This window comes from Colossoma macropomum, unplaced genomic scaffold (assembly GCF_904425465.1).
Source record: "Colossoma macropomum unplaced genomic scaffold, Colossoma_macropomum, whole genome shotgun sequence".
Lineage (NCBI taxonomy): Eukaryota > Metazoa > Chordata > Actinopteri > Characiformes > Serrasalmidae > Colossoma > Colossoma macropomum.
Window position 1 is genome coordinate 11428312 of NW_023494802.1, and position 17107 is coordinate 11445418.

The 17107-nt window shown below is 41.8% G+C and overlaps 1 protein-coding gene across 8 annotated transcripts in view; it reads right to left on the bottom strand.

The window, feature by feature from the left end:
- The window catches only part of samd11 (sterile alpha motif domain containing 11), an 88600-nt gene that overhangs the window by 48184 nt on the left and 23309 nt on the right, over positions 1-17107 (bottom strand). For 7 of the 8 annotated variants that reach the window (XM_036591838.1, XM_036591834.1, XM_036591836.1 and 4 more), the window contains one exon: positions 3111-3223. In XM_036591838.1, the coding sequence (XP_036447731.1) occupies positions 3111-3223 (113 nt within the window). The remainder of the gene's footprint in view (positions 1-3110; positions 3224-17107) is intronic. The other variant, XM_036591842.1, reaches the window with a different exon arrangement.

Sequence of the window (17107 nt, forward strand, 5' to 3'; positions counted from 1 at the left end):
TCCCTCAAATTTAATTAACGGCCCTCTCCGGCGGCCCGGCGGCCCGCCCCCCTCTCCCTCCACCCCGTCCCGAGTGACTCCACTGTCTGCTCTCCCCCGATACCGCGCACCACTCCACTCCACTCCTTCATTTCTCCTCCACTTTTCCAACTCGTCTCGTCTCTTTTCTCCCTCCCTCTCTCTCCCTCTCTCTCCCTCGCTGTCTCCCTGGCTCCGTAACCACATACTCACGGCAGAAAGTCAGACTTGAAAGGAAGTGAAAGAGACTGTGTGACGGAAACCAAAAAAAAAAAGGGAAAAAAAAGTTGCAGTTTAACATGGAAAAATGAACACCGGAGCCTGCTTTGATCTGCTCTATTAGGAGCACGTTCTCCAACCTTTTTGCCTCAACGTGGCAAAACAATTTAGAAAAACTGCTGAAAAACATGAACACTAGGGGTGGAGAAATGCGTCAGTGTGTGGCGGCGCGTCGAGCAGAAGGCTGGAAACTCGACTGCATTATTTTCACAATGTAAGAGTATAAGAGGGCAATGCAATGTCGCTGTCAGAACACAACCTCATATCTCTACTCCTGCTTTTTTGTTATTGTTTAGTTATTTTGTTTTGCATTACCTGAAAACGAAAGCTGCCATTTACAATGTGTGTAATTACTTGGAATAAAGTTTCATCACCTTAAACTAAAGTTAAAAATGTTTTTTTCTCTATTCTGGAGACACATTACTACTTTCATTTTGACATAATTATTAGGTAATTACATACTTAATTATATATTGCACTTCTTTTTGATTGTTTTTTCTTATCTTCTGTTTATAAGCACAAACATGAAGTTTAAAATCTGCACTTTCAATGGAATCTGTTAATTGTTTCACAGAGACAATAACGAATGTAAGAAAGTAAAAAGATGTATATTAGATAAGTGATAAAATACAATAAAGTAAGCACTCACACAAACACACACATTTCTCTAAGCCGCTTATCCTTCACGGGGGGGCTGGAGCCTCTCCCAGCGGTCTAAAGTAAGTACTCACTTATTAAATTCATAAAGTAAAATATTGGTTTGCTTTGGATTTATTGAAATACAGCACTTCTTGATAAGAAATTATTACAACATAAATCTTGGTGTATATATTTGTATTATATCAACATCCTTATAAAAACTAATGAGCTTCAGTCCAGCAAGCTCAATGAACAGTCCATTACTGTGTCAACATTACTGTGTCTACTATTTAGTACTGTGTACTAAATAGTACCAGTAACTGGTGAAATCCGAGTTTTGCCCTCAAACATTTCCTAAAGCGTCCGCATTGTGAATGGTTGTGATGTCAGAGATCTCTTTTGCAGCAGATCTTAAAGGAGTGGGATTCTGACCCATAACAGTCCTTCACTGCTCCTGAGCCCTATCTGCAGTTTTTCTGTTTTTTTTCTATGGTCATGCGCTATACCTGTTCCCTGTCGCCTACACTGACCTCAGCCTCTCCCCCCTCCTCTGTCTCTGCCCTGCCCTTCTCTGACCCTTGACCCGGCCCAGGGACGAAAAGCTCTCTAATTTCACTGGCAGACAGAATTAGACCAGCGAGTGATCGGATTGGACTTGTTTACAGACACGGAGCGAGCCGCTTAAAGAGCCTCTTAAATCGCCCTTTAATGCTCAAACTGACAGATTTCGGTCCTCAGCCCCAGCAAGGGCAGCTCATCCCTTTGTGTCCTCCGCAATTAAGATTCCAGTTAATTGAGATTTCTCAATTAAGCTTATGAGAGATTACACTCGCCTTTTGGAAAATCCGCCCCGTTAGATCTGCTGTCCAGTCCAAACACTCGGCCCATAAGGATGATTTCATCTGTCCTTTGAATCTTTGGGGCAATTAGCTCCAGACTGCAGAGATGTGGGGGCATGATGTGCTGACTGTGATAACGGGGGACTTATTGTGTATAATAGGATTTTAAGTGTATTGATGCACATATGGTTATGCGCACTGAACTTCAGTCCACGACCCTCAAGAAGAAGTTTAATGTACAGACGTCACTACAACTCTTTGAACGATTCTAGTATTAAATTTTAATTCAATACAGATGTTCTACGTGTTTAGAGAATTTCTTATCTTTGCTACCTTCTCTAAAATGGTAACTTACTAAGAGACCCTTATAAGACCCTTATAACCCTAATAAGACACCTTATTAATTTTTTTGTGAGTTAACAGGAAATTCAACAGATTTTTCAAAAAGTCTGTCATTAAGAAAACTTAATTTGCAGATTTATTACAATCATCAGCGTCAGATATACAAACTCAGAAGATGTGTAAGTTCACCGGTGGTTATGGGTGGTAAATGGCTTTATGTGTGTTGCAGACATCTGACCTCTGGTTCCTATCACCACCACTGTAAAGACATCAGTGTCACTAAGTTCCCCTACAATGAATCATTTCATGTCAAACCACTCTGTATGACTTTGTTTTACATCTCAACCATTGAATCATGCAGAAATAAAGTTGTAAAATCAGTGGAATCCCTTTTAATGTACGTATTTTTGGACTATTTCTACAGTTTCATCAATGTTCACACAATGTAAAAGGCAGCTACTGTCATCAAACGATGTAAAAGATAAAAATAAATAAATAAAAATAAAAAATTGAGTTATAAGGTTTTGATCTGACAGCAACATAAATCAAAGAAGCCAGCACAGCTTATTCCTTCTTTAAATATTCAGATACATATCACAAATAACTCAGTCATGGATGCTGGTATCATTTGAAAGTTTGACAGTGTAGCCCAATTAGCAATTACATTTATGCATAATGTACTGCCTTGTTCCGCTGCAGATCTGGATTAATGGCAAATGAAGCTATTTAGCGCACACGCTTGTTTAACAGTGGGTTTAAGAGAAGGAGGAGGGAGCATTAAGGAATGCACTTAAAGATGGACACAATGGGATGAGTAATGAGCTTACAGTGGCCAATCAAGCAAATTACAGCAAATTAACATTCTAACACTAAAGAGGTTTAATCATTACAAGAACAAAAAAAAAGGGTTCAGCTCAACAGACGGGGGGTGGAGCATTACCAGCACGCTAAGAGTTATGAGGCTGAGAGAACTCAGCTCTAGGTGTGTCCTACCTGAGTGTGCGGAGGCGAGGGTGATGTCAGAGCAGGGCTGGCCCTCAGGCATGCCGTGCTGTCGGGTGTGGTGCAGGTTGGAGATGATCGTTGAGAGGTCACTGTCACGACTACTGAGAAAGAGAAGGAGAGAGAGAGAGAGAGAGAGAGAGAGACAGAGAAAAGAAAGAAAGAGAGAGAGATGGTGAGTGGCGATGGGGAATTCTAATCTCACACATCTCTCAAACATAACAAAGCGTCACCTTGCTCACACACTGACCACAGCAACAGAAAATCACACCGCATGCACAGGAAATATAGCTTTAAATGCTTTTTACATCATAATAATCAACTAATCGATTTGTGAAGCTCAAAAAACACAGAATCGATCCACCTCAGAGGAGCAACAACTGCGTAAGAGTCACCGTAGCTTCACTGCCAGCACACAAACACACACAACGCAAAGCGATATCGCAACAACCCCACAGCCAACACCTTCACACATAGAACAAAACACCATACATACACCACAGACCGAACACCCAAAGCCCTCTCGTCTGTCCTGCAGGGTGCTGAGGTTTTGCCTAACAGGCTTCTTCTGCTCCTGCAGAAACCTTCTGCATTTCTCCCTCTCCCTGCCACCGTGCCCATTGTCTTTTGGATCTAAAGCGTGTAATAGGCAATGACAGATTCCTGCATCAAGCAATTTTGAGTCTCATCCTGTCTCATCTTCAACCTTAAGATGTTCTAATCAACACATTCAGGGCTCCTAAGCAGGTTAGGAGCTTAAATGAAGTGATTACGGTTTTTAGCATCACCCCGCTGAAATCAATTGGAAGACGCAGGCAGTGAGCAGGGGATAAACCATCGGAGGTAGCTGTCACTGCACAAAGGCAAACTGATAAGGGACCATATAAACATCTGCCGAACACGGCTTTGGGAATAACAGAAAGGGCCACCATCAGACCTCTCAACAGTGTCCATTTTCTAGACTGTATGTACTGGCATTCAGTGTTTTAGATGGAAAATTGACATGAATTTTACCAAAAATACCAAAAATATAAAAGTGTAAAAGAACCACTTATTATTTCCTAAAGAACTTTTTAATGGATGGTTCTTTAAAGACTCATGTTTGTAAACAAGTTTGCAAGTGAAGAACTTTGTTAGAGTTTAAAGACCCCCCACATACCATCTTATGCAAAGGTCTGAACACCCCCAGTCAAATTATATGTTTTGTTAACACTAAAAATTGTTGACACATCCTTTTCCTGGAATTTAACTTTAATATGGCATTTTTTCTGAAAATATTTCAGTTTGAAACAATACATAATACAATACAAACAATACATATAAAATGTGCCATAACTTTTGCACAAGCCACACTTTATGCTTTACTATTATTCCAATATGTTAAATTTAGCAAATTAACAGTGATTGTGCATTAAAATGTGCAGAAGTGTGTTCTCTGTAGAGGATGTTCACTAATTTTCACTTATTAAATCAACAAAACATGGCATTTGACTAGGCGTGCCCAAACTTTTGCACACGGCTGTAATGCCAAGGTTCCGTTGTAATCCAAAGGTTTCCTAGAACTGTATGTCCAAGCCATTTCATGTTAACAGTGTACACCATAGAGCTGCTTTACTGAGCAAGAGAACGACAGCTTAGGGCACCCAACTGACCCGAGATCGGCCGCACAGCCTCGCCTCGTTCTGCCACCCAGACCTCTGCCCAGTACATCCTTCAAGGCCAAAGGGTACGGTCGTACAGATTAGGACTGGACACGTCCATCCTTCCATTCATCCACCCTCCCCCTCTCATCCCCATCATTAACCCAGGGCATCATTAGCTGTGCCTGGGCCACTGATGGGCCCGTGGACAGCGGATGGACGAGGTGGGGGGAAGTATGTCATGAACGTATTTCAAAGCAATCTGATTAAAGCTCTGATCTCCTTATGCAGTATAACGATGTGGAATACCCGATTAGAATTCAGCCAGCACCAGACGCGTACCCCTCTCTCCGTGGCTGCCAGGCTCGCGGCCCACGCTCGCCATGAGGGAGGTCTCCGCGGCGTTTTTAACTGGCTGTCGTCGGCTACGGCAGCCCGTCTCGTCCGCCACCATTTTGCCGTGGCAGGCCAGTGGCCCCGCTGTTTGTGGCAGCTGAAATGCTGGTTTTACAGCGCTCAGATTACAGGCTGTGCCTCCGTAATGTCAGCCTGTCACACTTTCAGCGAGGCTACAGACAGTACGGCACAGGCAAAGGAATTTCTGCTCCCTCACCAAGCCCGCCTGACAATTCATCTTTCAGTTAGAGTTTAAAACCTTGGCAGAAGAGTCTTATTGGTCATGATGTGCTGGACTGCAGTGCTCATTTTTGTCAACAGTGAAACTCTTATTAGCATAAAGCAGAACAGGTGCTATTTAGGACATGCAAACAAATTTTGGTGAATATTTGAAGATAATAAATGCCATTAAATGCCAGAATTGGATTATTGTTCAAGACCTTTACTTAGATGTTTTAAAGAGAAAGGTACTCTTATCTAAGTACACTTCAAACAAAATGCTCCACATTTAACTACATTAATGTTCTTACAACCATTTACTGGACAATAAAACTCTCACAACCATATGTTGTATATCACTGTACTTCCCTAGAACTTCAGAAGTTTTATAAGCTGGAGGCTCCTATCACATTTAACCATGAATTAAAGGGCCCTTATGACGGAAGGCCTAATTTTCCACTTTTTTTAAAAAAATATGTGTTGGATGTAGTATGTAAGCATTGTTAAAGTTCCATATACAGCAAGTAAGCAAGACAGCCCATTTATTTCAGTTTTTTTTGTCATACAGTCCTATGCAAAGGTTTGAGACAAAATACACGTTCTGTTGATTTTCCAAGTGAAAATAAGTTAACGCATCCCCTACAGAGAACACACTTCCACATACTTTAATGCACATTTACTGTTTTTTTTTTTTGCTGAATATAACATATTGAACGAATAAAGAAACATGGCCTGTGTGAACATGGCCTTTCCAACATTCCAAACTTGGAAAATAAATAGAAATTGTGTGCTACACCTCTCAGAGGAATGTCATATTTAAGTGTTCTCTCTGTAGAAAATGTGTGCTAACTCATTCTCACTTAGAAAATCAATAAAACATGTAACTTAACCAGGGCTATTCAAATGCACATGACTGAAAATTCACCTTTTCAGTCTAAAGCAGTTTAGCTACCCCCCACTCACGCTGAAGTTATAAGGAGTGTTTCAGCCTGGATGGCTTTTCGATTGAGACAGCATACACGGCACTCAAACAGAACGGACATATCATCGCTGTCAAAACAAAACCGTGAATCTCCATTTTGATTAGCTTTTTTTCATAATTTGAAAAGTGTCAAAATTTTTGACAAACAGAGCAACAGAAATGGTTAAAAATGACATCAAATACTTGTGACAGGAGTGAGATTGCAGATCTTGGCTCATCAGTTTTGGTTCTGTCCAGTCTTACATGATTTGATAAAATATCTTTTTTTTAACTGTTGTTGTGGCTATTCTGAGTCTACGGTTGATTTTTCCCAAATTCAGCAGCAGGTTCTAATGACCAGTATGGTCGCTGCCAAAAAGGTCATTCTTCTTAACTGGAAATCATCCTCAGCCCCTTGTTTTAAAAGATGGCTGTCTGAGATGACACACATTGTCCAGATGGAGAGACTGAGATGCTGTGATAAAAAAGCTCAGAGACATTTTCATTTGATGTGGAATAAGTTTTAGACAAGTTAAAGGGACCTTAGTTATGTTTTTCTTTCATCCTCTCCCTCCTTTTATTTATTTTTTTATTTATTTATTTTTTTGTCTGGATGTTGGATTGGGGTGGGATATGGGACTGTATTCAAAATGTTTCTGTTTATGTTATAAATGTAAAATTATAAATAAAATTAAAAAAAAAAAGACATTAAATACAATCTTGTTCCTTTAACGTGAAAGTTAAGAATGTTTATTCCTTCTCCTGTGAAGTTACCTTTTTAATGTATGAGGTTTCTGACAGTGATGATATATCAGTCTTAAAGGCTCAGGACATTTTAAACACAGTTTATTGTAAGGAATACAGAGAGTGTGGAAAACGGCCATGTAAAATATAAGGACTATAGCTGTTGTTACATAAGACTACATACAGGTTATAAAAGAAAAAATAAAACCCTTAGGAATGTATGATATGAGCCCTTTAGGAATATAGAATAAACGTAGCCTTCATTAGTCCTCACTTCACTTTTTCTGGACTAGTGAAAAATGAAAAACACACACAACTAATTCTGAGAAGAGTATTTCAGTGCACTGCACCACTGTTAAACCTGTCAACTGATTACGAATGTTGTCCAGTGGACCAAAAATCTATTCACTGTTTAAACAATTCTACATTATTATAGATTTTATATGAATTAACCAGGGACGTCTCGACAGTCAGAATATCCATAGTGAGAAAAACAAACGTTTTGAGCCTGGCATGCTCTCAGGTCATTACTATGATGGCTGAGGCAAGAATTTTCAGAAGGAAAAGAAGAAGGAAAAACAAATCCGAGCCTTTCAATACACATCGTGACAACTGCATTGATTTCACCCAATACGCTGACTGGAAAAAACTCATTAGAATACAGCAACAGCAGAACATTTCAAATAAATGAGAACATCAATGAGTCTACTTTTGCATCAGCAATCAGATGTATGCATTATTCAGGTCTTTTTCAAATATTAAGCATTTCGATCACTTTTCAAGTTTACCGTGAGTGAAACGATGACATTCTGCCTCGTAAATGATTGACGTGTGCACTTAACCTTTACATTAAAGGGCTACTCGGCTCTAGCCACATAAGTCTCCTCAGCCCCCATATCCCCCCGCCTTCGGCAGAGCGTTAATCCACCCAGAAGATCCGTGCTGTAGCCTTCGCCCTGGCAGTTCAGGCAGGTTATTATCCTCGGGCAGAGGCTCTGCTGTAAGCCCACTGAGCAAGGACATTGTTAGCGAGGTAATTAGCACACTTTTTCCTGGGCTGTCCCAACGAGGGCCGCTAATGAGGCCTCCCCCGACTGCCGGCCAAGGTCATAATCTGCGTCAGGGCTCAAGCTAACACCCGGCCGCCTGAGTCAGCTATCCCAAGCAGAGGCACACAGGTTGGACCTGACAGCTCCGCTAAGGACATCAGTGGCTGCTTATCGCGCAGAGGAGACTATCAGCATAATCGCACCTTAAACCACTCGATACTTCTCATCCCTATCAACAACACAATGACCCAGATATTTGGGCCACATGCCCACACCAATTCAGTGCTGACACTCCTTCACCATCTGTGTTTGGAGCAGCGGAAGACCAACAGGTGATTCAACCTCAAACCGAGCAAACCTGTTGACAGTCAATACATTAAAAATGTGGTTCGTAAACACTAAAGAAATCAAGTAGGGAAGACACGCAAAAATGTGATGTGTCAACTAAATATTATTTATCATTCTGAATGTCCTTATATTCTCAACCTGTTGACCATATTTGCTAAGTTTGTGTTTTCTATTCTTAAAGAGCCCTAAATTAGGTCAGGCTTGATAATTGTCTGATATGTTAGCGCATAAGGGTCTCCAGGATCCCACTACACATACCATCTGATTCTAAATCCAACTTCAGTTCATGTTATGAAATGTGTTTGATTGGAGTAAGATGATGTATGTAGGTGTGTGTAAATAACACCATGCAAAATCAACAAATTACACATTTTGTTGATTTTCTAAGTGAAACTAAATGAATCCTTTACAGGGAATAAACTATGACATTTTTCTGTACTTTTCTGTATAACTTTGCATAACTTTTCTGCAAATCTGCATTTTGAGTGCACAATTTCTATTTATTTGCTCAGTGCAACGTTTTGGAAAAAAAAGACTTTTGCACAGGTCTTTTTTTTTTTTGCCAATGTGAATCCAGCAAATAAAAGAGTAATTAAATGTGGACTGATTTTCACTGGAAAATCAACAAAAACATGTCAGAGGACTGGGGGCACCCAAACTTTTGCATACAACTGTAGTTCCAACCTAAACTGATAATTATGCTAACAGAAAACTCAACAAAACAGAAATCTGTTCAATGCAAAAGGCCAGGAATCATTTCCTAGTAAGTGGGAGGGGCATGGGGGAAGTGGGCGGCACTTCCAGAGCCAGAGTCAAACTGGTGACGCAACACAGCCAGTGCTGCTCACCACCCTCCTGCATCCAGAATCAAGGCCAATGTGGCAACAGATGAATGTGCTAATTTTAGTGGGAATTCTTGCAATATTTGCCAGATAGATATACGACATATTTGTGGCTTCATCTAAGTTACCATGAAAAACAACCCAAAGCCATAAAGGCCGATCGAATCACTGAGAAAGAAAACTGAAATACCACAAAAAGCAGTCTATCATGTCTTTCGGTGCCAAAAAGATATGGTTTCTTGCATTAACAGCACTGTTACCAGTAGCACTCATATTTCCTCACCACACCACTCATGTATGCAGCTGCGAGCGGTCCCAGCTGCGCCTCACGTGTGACGGATGGTGAAGCAAGCTCCTGGAGGGGGGCTTTGAGGCTGGATGTGGGGAAGCCTGCAGCCCACCTGTGCAGAGCTTTGTTTGGCTCAGCCTAGCCCTTAAGATTCAAATACCGTTGGCACGACTCAGGCCTTCAGACCAACTGGAAATGCGGCCAAAAGGCTCACAGAAGAACAAGTGCAGGCACCGGGGGCGATTTAAGGGAGTAGTTCAGTGGAAAAACTATATTGCTGACAAAGAATGAAAGTCAATGCCACCTATGATCAGGTGTTAACTGACATCTAAGACCTTTAATTCATTGTTAGCATGCTAGCCAAGTTAGCATGTCCATTTCTTTAAGGGAGGGCCTACAGAGAGACATGAGCGTCCTGGGATAGATAGCAAAGGGGTGTGCTGGCGCCGCCATCCATGGAGGTCACCGAGAGAGAGCTCAGACTGAACGTTCTGACGTCCACTGTTTTTTAGAACACCTTGGACAATCTATCCCTCACAGATACGCATGCGCACCAGAGCACATATGTGCGCCCTGCAGGAGGTAGAAAAGTGTGGAGAGGCTGCCGCCTGCCTATGAACTGGAATGAAACGCTTACCATACAATTAATGCAGAGACAGTCACATGACGAGACGCTGTACTGTGACACATCCATTAACACTGCTACTTATTTTCAAGTTCAAATATTAGGTTTGGGAAAATAAAAGCAGAGAAAATCGTCAGCTTTGAAATGCAGCATCTACTTCCTTTTTCCTTTCTTTTTAAACAAAAGAATCTGTTGTTATGCAGCTCACATCCAGATGGAGCGGCAGCACGCATCGCAGGCCTCCGTTAGCAAAGGGAGTAATAAATAAATACAGAAATAGATACATAAATAAAAAGAGCGTAGCTCGTCCTCTTGGGTTTTCCTGTTGTTCCTACCGTATAAAAGCTGATGGGAGGTTGATAAGCCTGCAGCGCTGCAGAAAAAAGTAAAAGTGAAATATATTATTTCACCACGTTGAGCTGTGCTATGCTTTGCTGTGTTGGATAATGAAGGAAAATGCACAGCAAGGTAAAATCTTGAGTGCTCCGAGACGTTTAGCGAGAATGCCCATTTGAAGACATTTGCCTTGAGTGAGTGTGACATTAATGACATTGATTACCTGTTGAAGTTGATGCAAAGGGAATCAAAGTGCTATCTACAGTGTAAATAAGCATCTCACAGAATGGATCCATACAGTCCTATTAGAGGTCCACACTGTTCTGAGTGACTTGGACAGCTAGACAAGGTTTGAGACCAAGTGCAATTTTCTTACACACAACACTTGCCGGGTACAAACGCTTCCACCAAGAATACATTCATTTATATTAATTAATGGCAAATGAAACGGACTACAATATTAACACACCAACTCCAGCTTCAATTATGGAATTGTCTGGGTACAGGTGCTAAAAGGCTAAAGAGTGGATATGCACCAGCGTTATGTGGCGACACAAATCTCTTGTTTGCTGGAGCAAGATAAGAGAGCACCATTACCTTTTTCCATGCAGTAAATGAGTGAGCGCGCAGTTGGCCCTTGGGTAGAGCCTTGGACACTATAAAAGTTCCAGAGGAGCTGTGGCCACTAATTACTGCTCTAAGAGGAAGATCTTTCCAGGAACCCTACAGCGCCATTCCCCCTTCCCAGCAGTCTAGTGTTAAATTCTCCAAAATTACACAGGGAAATGCCTTGACAAAAAACAAAGATGACTGGAGGGAACACATGGTCGCATTATCTGTGGTCAATCTTCACAGATAGATCATTCCTTCCTGGAACAGTAAGGAGCGAATATACTGCAGGAGGTTCACCAAAGAGACTCTGATCAAACGCTAACTGTTGTAGTGACCTTCTAGAACAGGCTGCTTACAAATAAACAGGCCATTTGATTGTACTTGGATCACGTAAGCTTTCCTAGAGGTTTCACCACAGGTAGCCAGCGGAAAGAACGATTCACAGTTTGATGAGCGGTACCTGTCCAAGAGCGGGCAAGTGCCTACAGCAGATTTCAATCAAACTGTGTGGACTCCAGTACCAGCATTCAGATATTGCATAGAACAGTATACAATTAGCTCAGCAGTTCTAAAAGCAGATGAACATGCAACAGGACAAATGCTTTTGCATGGGTACATACCAGCATTCTAAAAGCCTGGCCAGACGCTGCGTTCTGAACTGGTTATTGTCCCCTGGCTTGGCCTTTCCTGGCTGGCTGACTGCTTATGGTCATGTCCAGACAGCCACCAGAGAAGACGACGACACGCCTTGTTGGCCAAACCCTTCTGATGCTAAACGCAGGCAGGCTCAGGTTTTTCCTCAAAAGCGCCGTGCAACAGAGGCCACCCAAAAAGGGAAGACAGACGGTATGTGTGCCCAGACAGGTGCAGCACAGGTCTGTTTAATTTCCTTTACCTCTCCCTCTTCCTCAATGGGAGGGTCCATGAGGCTGGAGTCAACCTCCCTCCTCCCTTGTCACCGCTCTAATCCACTTACGCTCCATTGCCTGGAAATAATGTAACTGCTGAAAAACCATTATGAAATTCAAACGTAAACATTGAAGGCCCGCCGTCCCGCTTGCCACAAAAGATTGCGCTGGTCCAGTTATAAATTAATGTAATTGCACCGAGGCATTGTGAGACGGGAGCTGTTTTTAGAAGCTTTTCTGACTCAGAGATATGTCTTCCATCCAGGTATAGTGTCTTATATAATCCATGGTGGTTAGTCAGTAATTACCCAGACAACCAGTCAGCACTTCTCAATCAGACTCTTGTGACAGAGTGCACTGGAAAGCTTGACATAGGCAGGCTTGAGGAAATGATTGGCAAGACGTTAAGCATGATCGACTGAGACCAGAAGGTGACTGCAGGTGATCAGGATGTCATTGTAGGTGACTGAGCCAAACTTGGCAGAGCGCATTTACATTGAGGCATTTCCTAACTTCTCTACTTCTTTTCCAAAGCATAGACAACTAACCGTTAAAGGTGTTTCACGCACGGACGACTCACAACTGTATCTCCAGACTTAAGATCTGATGGTGGAGCGACAGCAGTCTATGGAGCGTCGGCACACATTTTTTCTTTTTTTCGAAGCGCGCCATGTCTATGCGCAGACTCAGAGAACTTTCTCAGCTCTCTGTCCCCGCATACTGTTCTGGAGGACCTGAGCGCTAATCGCCTGTAAAGCTGCTAGCCATTAACATTAAGCTGGTTAAAAGATATAGGGAGTCTTCTTAAAGATGACAAGTTGTAAAGCCCTTCCTCTGCGCCCCAGAAACCCTGCATCTTGTTGACAATAATATGCGCAGTTCCGGTGGGATAAACCTGAACGCAAGAGTTTGGTTAGGACAGGTGGTAAATAGCGCCAAATCTACTTCAGCAGGCAGTTTCAGATCAAAAACAGAGTAGCTGGCCTGGCATGCCAGGGATGTATGAATAAAATCCCATGTAGAATGTCACCCAACACAACTACCACAATAACCTCAATTGCGTGTTGATGGGGCGTAAATACACTCACACATAAAAACGAATTCTCCATTTTTCACCCATTGTCTAAATCCAATTTGTTAAGACCCCTCCACAACTCACTTACCCAGGCCCTGTTCGATGGAAATCGAATTGCATAGATTGAACAACCCATTATCTGTTTGGGTCAGATCCTCATCTGAGTGAAGCAGGGGGGTGGGGGTGGGGGGGTGAGGTGAGGAGGCCCGGAACGAGAGGAGAGACGAGGCTCCTCACAGTCCGCCGCCTTTAACAGGGTAAAAGCCCTCCATATTCGTCGTAAGTGTTCTTTAAATTCATTAGCATCCTCAGGCGCTGGCGGAAGAAGTGCTGGTGGGCGAGGATCTCTTTAACAAGGTTAGACGGAACCCCGTAATGCATTATTGTTCCAGTGTTGTCCTCGGCGTCGCAGACAGACCGCATGCTGGAACTCACTAAGGGAAGGGAGGCGTAGCGAGGGAGTGAGGAGAATAAAGCTTACATTCAGTGCAAGTTTAGCTTGACGCAGATAAGAACTGTCTCCTTCACATATTCCACGCTTAAAAAACTGTGCAACATACCGATGTGGTATCGTGGCTCAGAGGGTCACATGCAGTGGTTGTCGTTCACACTAGTCTTCTATGTATGAGATTCCATCTGAAACCGTTTCCATTTCCAAAAAGCCTATCATTGAGGCTTAGCTCGTTTGGTTTGTTGAAATGAGCTGACCCTGAGATGACCCCCTCGCTTGGGCAGAGGACGTATGCTTTAGTTTTAGTCCATCTAAACTTTATCTTGACCACTCAGTAATATATCTACAGCATGAGACCAATCTTTAAACTCTCCAGGGACTTTATTGCAAAAAAATCTACTTTATTACAGTAAAATAAAACCTCCCAACAATACAAAGCACTGCTCCTTAAAAAACTTGACAAATACATCATGTATTAAACAGACAACAACTAAATAAGCCTGTAGAATTACAATCATGTGTTTAAAAAAAGCAGCTGTCAGAAACGCTGGACAACTTCCAGGAGATTTTCAACAAGAGCAAAGCTGTCAATGAGAGACAGAGTCTTCCTGGAGAGCTAACTAACCCCAGCAGCTTCAAAAAGCACTCACGCTGCAACCAGCACCATCCGGCTCGCTACTGACATGTCATGTCAAACGCTGAATGAAGATACACCTAAAATCAGAGAGAATTTACACTAGAACCCATCATCACCGAGACCGGGACAGCCTAAAACTGGCAGCGCTAGCCAGAGGAAGCCGAGCTTGAGTGATTAGAATGATTTCAATAATAGATCATAACCTCAAGGCCAGGCCTTCCGGCATGTTTTTAAAGATACGAGATAAGACGATTTGACAAAAGCGCCGTTCCCTAGACTCACCTGCCACAGCTGACATCTGCTGGCTGGTCATCACCTGTAATGCGTTTAGGCAGACTGAAATCGCCGGCGGGGAAACCAGAGCGTTTTAGCCATGGCTCTTAAACTACCGCAGCCCTGACCACGCTGTAATAGGCTTCCTTCGGCTCCTGTGTCCAAGAGGAAGGAAAGCAAACTACTCATGGAAATTTAATGAGCGCACAAATCTTTAATTTCCCTCGCCCTGATTAGAGGGGCTGAGGAGATAACGGATACTAAATGAATACTAGATGTGGAATTTTAGCTCAGCAGCAGAGCTGATTCTTTAATCTCACAAAAAGTGGATGTTTTTGCGTTGCAACATATGAACCTAACTCGTGTTCCACAGTTATGGAAATTATAAAAAGAGTAAGACTGGCTGAAAAAATATGCATAAGGCAATTCATAAATGAACCATGCTTTGCCCATAAATGTATTTTTTCTCAGCAACTGATGCAAGATTGGAAAAGCTGTACAGAGCAATGGCCAACATCCCATTCAACCTTCAACTCCATTTTTGTTAAAAGGCCCACATCCTGCAATTTCATTGTATTTTATTTTTTTCTTGAGATCCATTTATAACATTGGGGTGGTTTTATGTACCAAAATGTTCCTAATTCCTTTTTACATGGCCATTTTCCAACCTTTCTTTATGCCTTAGAACTAAATGGCGCCTTAATGAATGAGCTCTGTCTTCTATTGTGCCTCATTTAAAACGCACTCAGATCTGAACTTCAGTGTGAATGAGTAGGTCTAAATTTCTGTAGGCTGAATAAGTGGATATATGTAAATAAATTGATTCTTGTAACATCACAGAAACAAACAGGGCTGTTTTTGCAGCTTAGTGTCCATATTTGATTTGGGCAGTGAAGGGAAATTTGGGTTTCAATGATATGAGCACTTTAAAACACATAAATAGAGCGTATCACTGATTTAAATGTTATATATTTCCTATAAAGAAGAAAGGTCACACAGTTAGACCTGTTTCAACTGGAAGCAACTCTTCAGTTTCACTCTAGGTACGATGTGATTATTGCTAATGTACTGTGGCATCTAAATGGATGCGTCAATTATGATGGCACAGAAGGACAAAATTATGCAATAAAATATTGAGCATACAGTGTTTCCCACAGGTCTGGTGGGAGCACCGTTGGGAGGTGGTGGGGGGGGGGTGATAAGTATATTTGGATACCCAAATTATCATAGCATTTGTTTACTTATTTGGGTATCAAAGGCATTTTCAGTTGTGAAGCACCTCATGGGCTAAAGTTTAGGTTCAGGTTTAGGTTCTGGAAATGACCTCAGGTAAAAGGAGTGATGCTTTGCATCAGTGACACTGTGTGCCCTAGTTAAGTCATAAAATCATAAAATCTTTTTTCTTCTTGGAAATTGCTGAAATGGGACAAAAATGGAAATCATATTGCGCTAGAATTAGAAATATCCTTGGGCTGCCTTCAGCATATTTAGAGGGGAGTCACCCAAATATAGCCTCTATGTGGGAAACACTGGCATATGAGCCATTCTTATAAAAGTCAATGAGAATCAGAAATCACACCACATTTTCCTTCTGTACCGTATATGTCTGAGAGAAATGCGGTGTCAGGTTTCTGAGTTGGCTGAGAATTTTCGCTCAATGATAGGTGGGCGTGGTGATAATATTGGTTAATATTATTTTCCCCACCCACTGGTGCACAGTAATCAAAAATCACAAGGCATTTTTTTGTAAATGGTATGGTTTGATGAATCACGCTCAATACGACCAGTGACAAGGTAAAGTTCTGATTTCAGGTTGGCTTTAGCTCTTCTTGAGAGTATATCTCTGTTTCCCCTTACTACCGTCAGTTTTAAACACAGGAGAGCGGCAATGTCCCGAACGGACCAGAAGAGTGGTGAAACAACACACAGGCTTAATACCAGCCATCTGAAAAAACATCCACGCTGCAGCGGCCCACTCTAACGTGCTCTTCTGAGAGCAGTTTGAGTGAGGCAGCTGTCTCACTGCTACAGCCGTATCATCGCCACTCCTCACACATGAGGTGAGAGGTCCACATGTTTGTTTCCGTCTCTGGTCTACGGGCTCATGTTCATACCTATTTAAAGTCTGTGTGGGTAGGTCTGAGAGCGTGTGCATATCATTGCTGTTGTGAGAAAACCTCACATATCCAAAATGGTAACTTTATAGGAGAAGAAAATGTCAAGAGTTAAAACTGGAATTGCATAAATAGATAATAATTACATAGTAAGTCATACAGTGAATTACATTTGCATTCAATTTCTGACTACTAACATTTTTCCATTTGTTCTAATGTGACGAAATTTCAAATACATTGTAAAAAATTTAACGTACTGTAGACACAACATTAACTTTTCATCAGTTTTAAATTAAATTCTAAATTCTAAAATCGAAAAGTGTTAAATAAAGGTAATAATGTGACTTCAAAAAACTTAAAAGCTCTGCTTTTCAGCATTTCCATTGGTCCATTCATCCTGAGACATTCACATATACTATAAAGGGCAGACTGCAGTGAGGTTTTCTTATGACAGCGTCAATATGCAGCT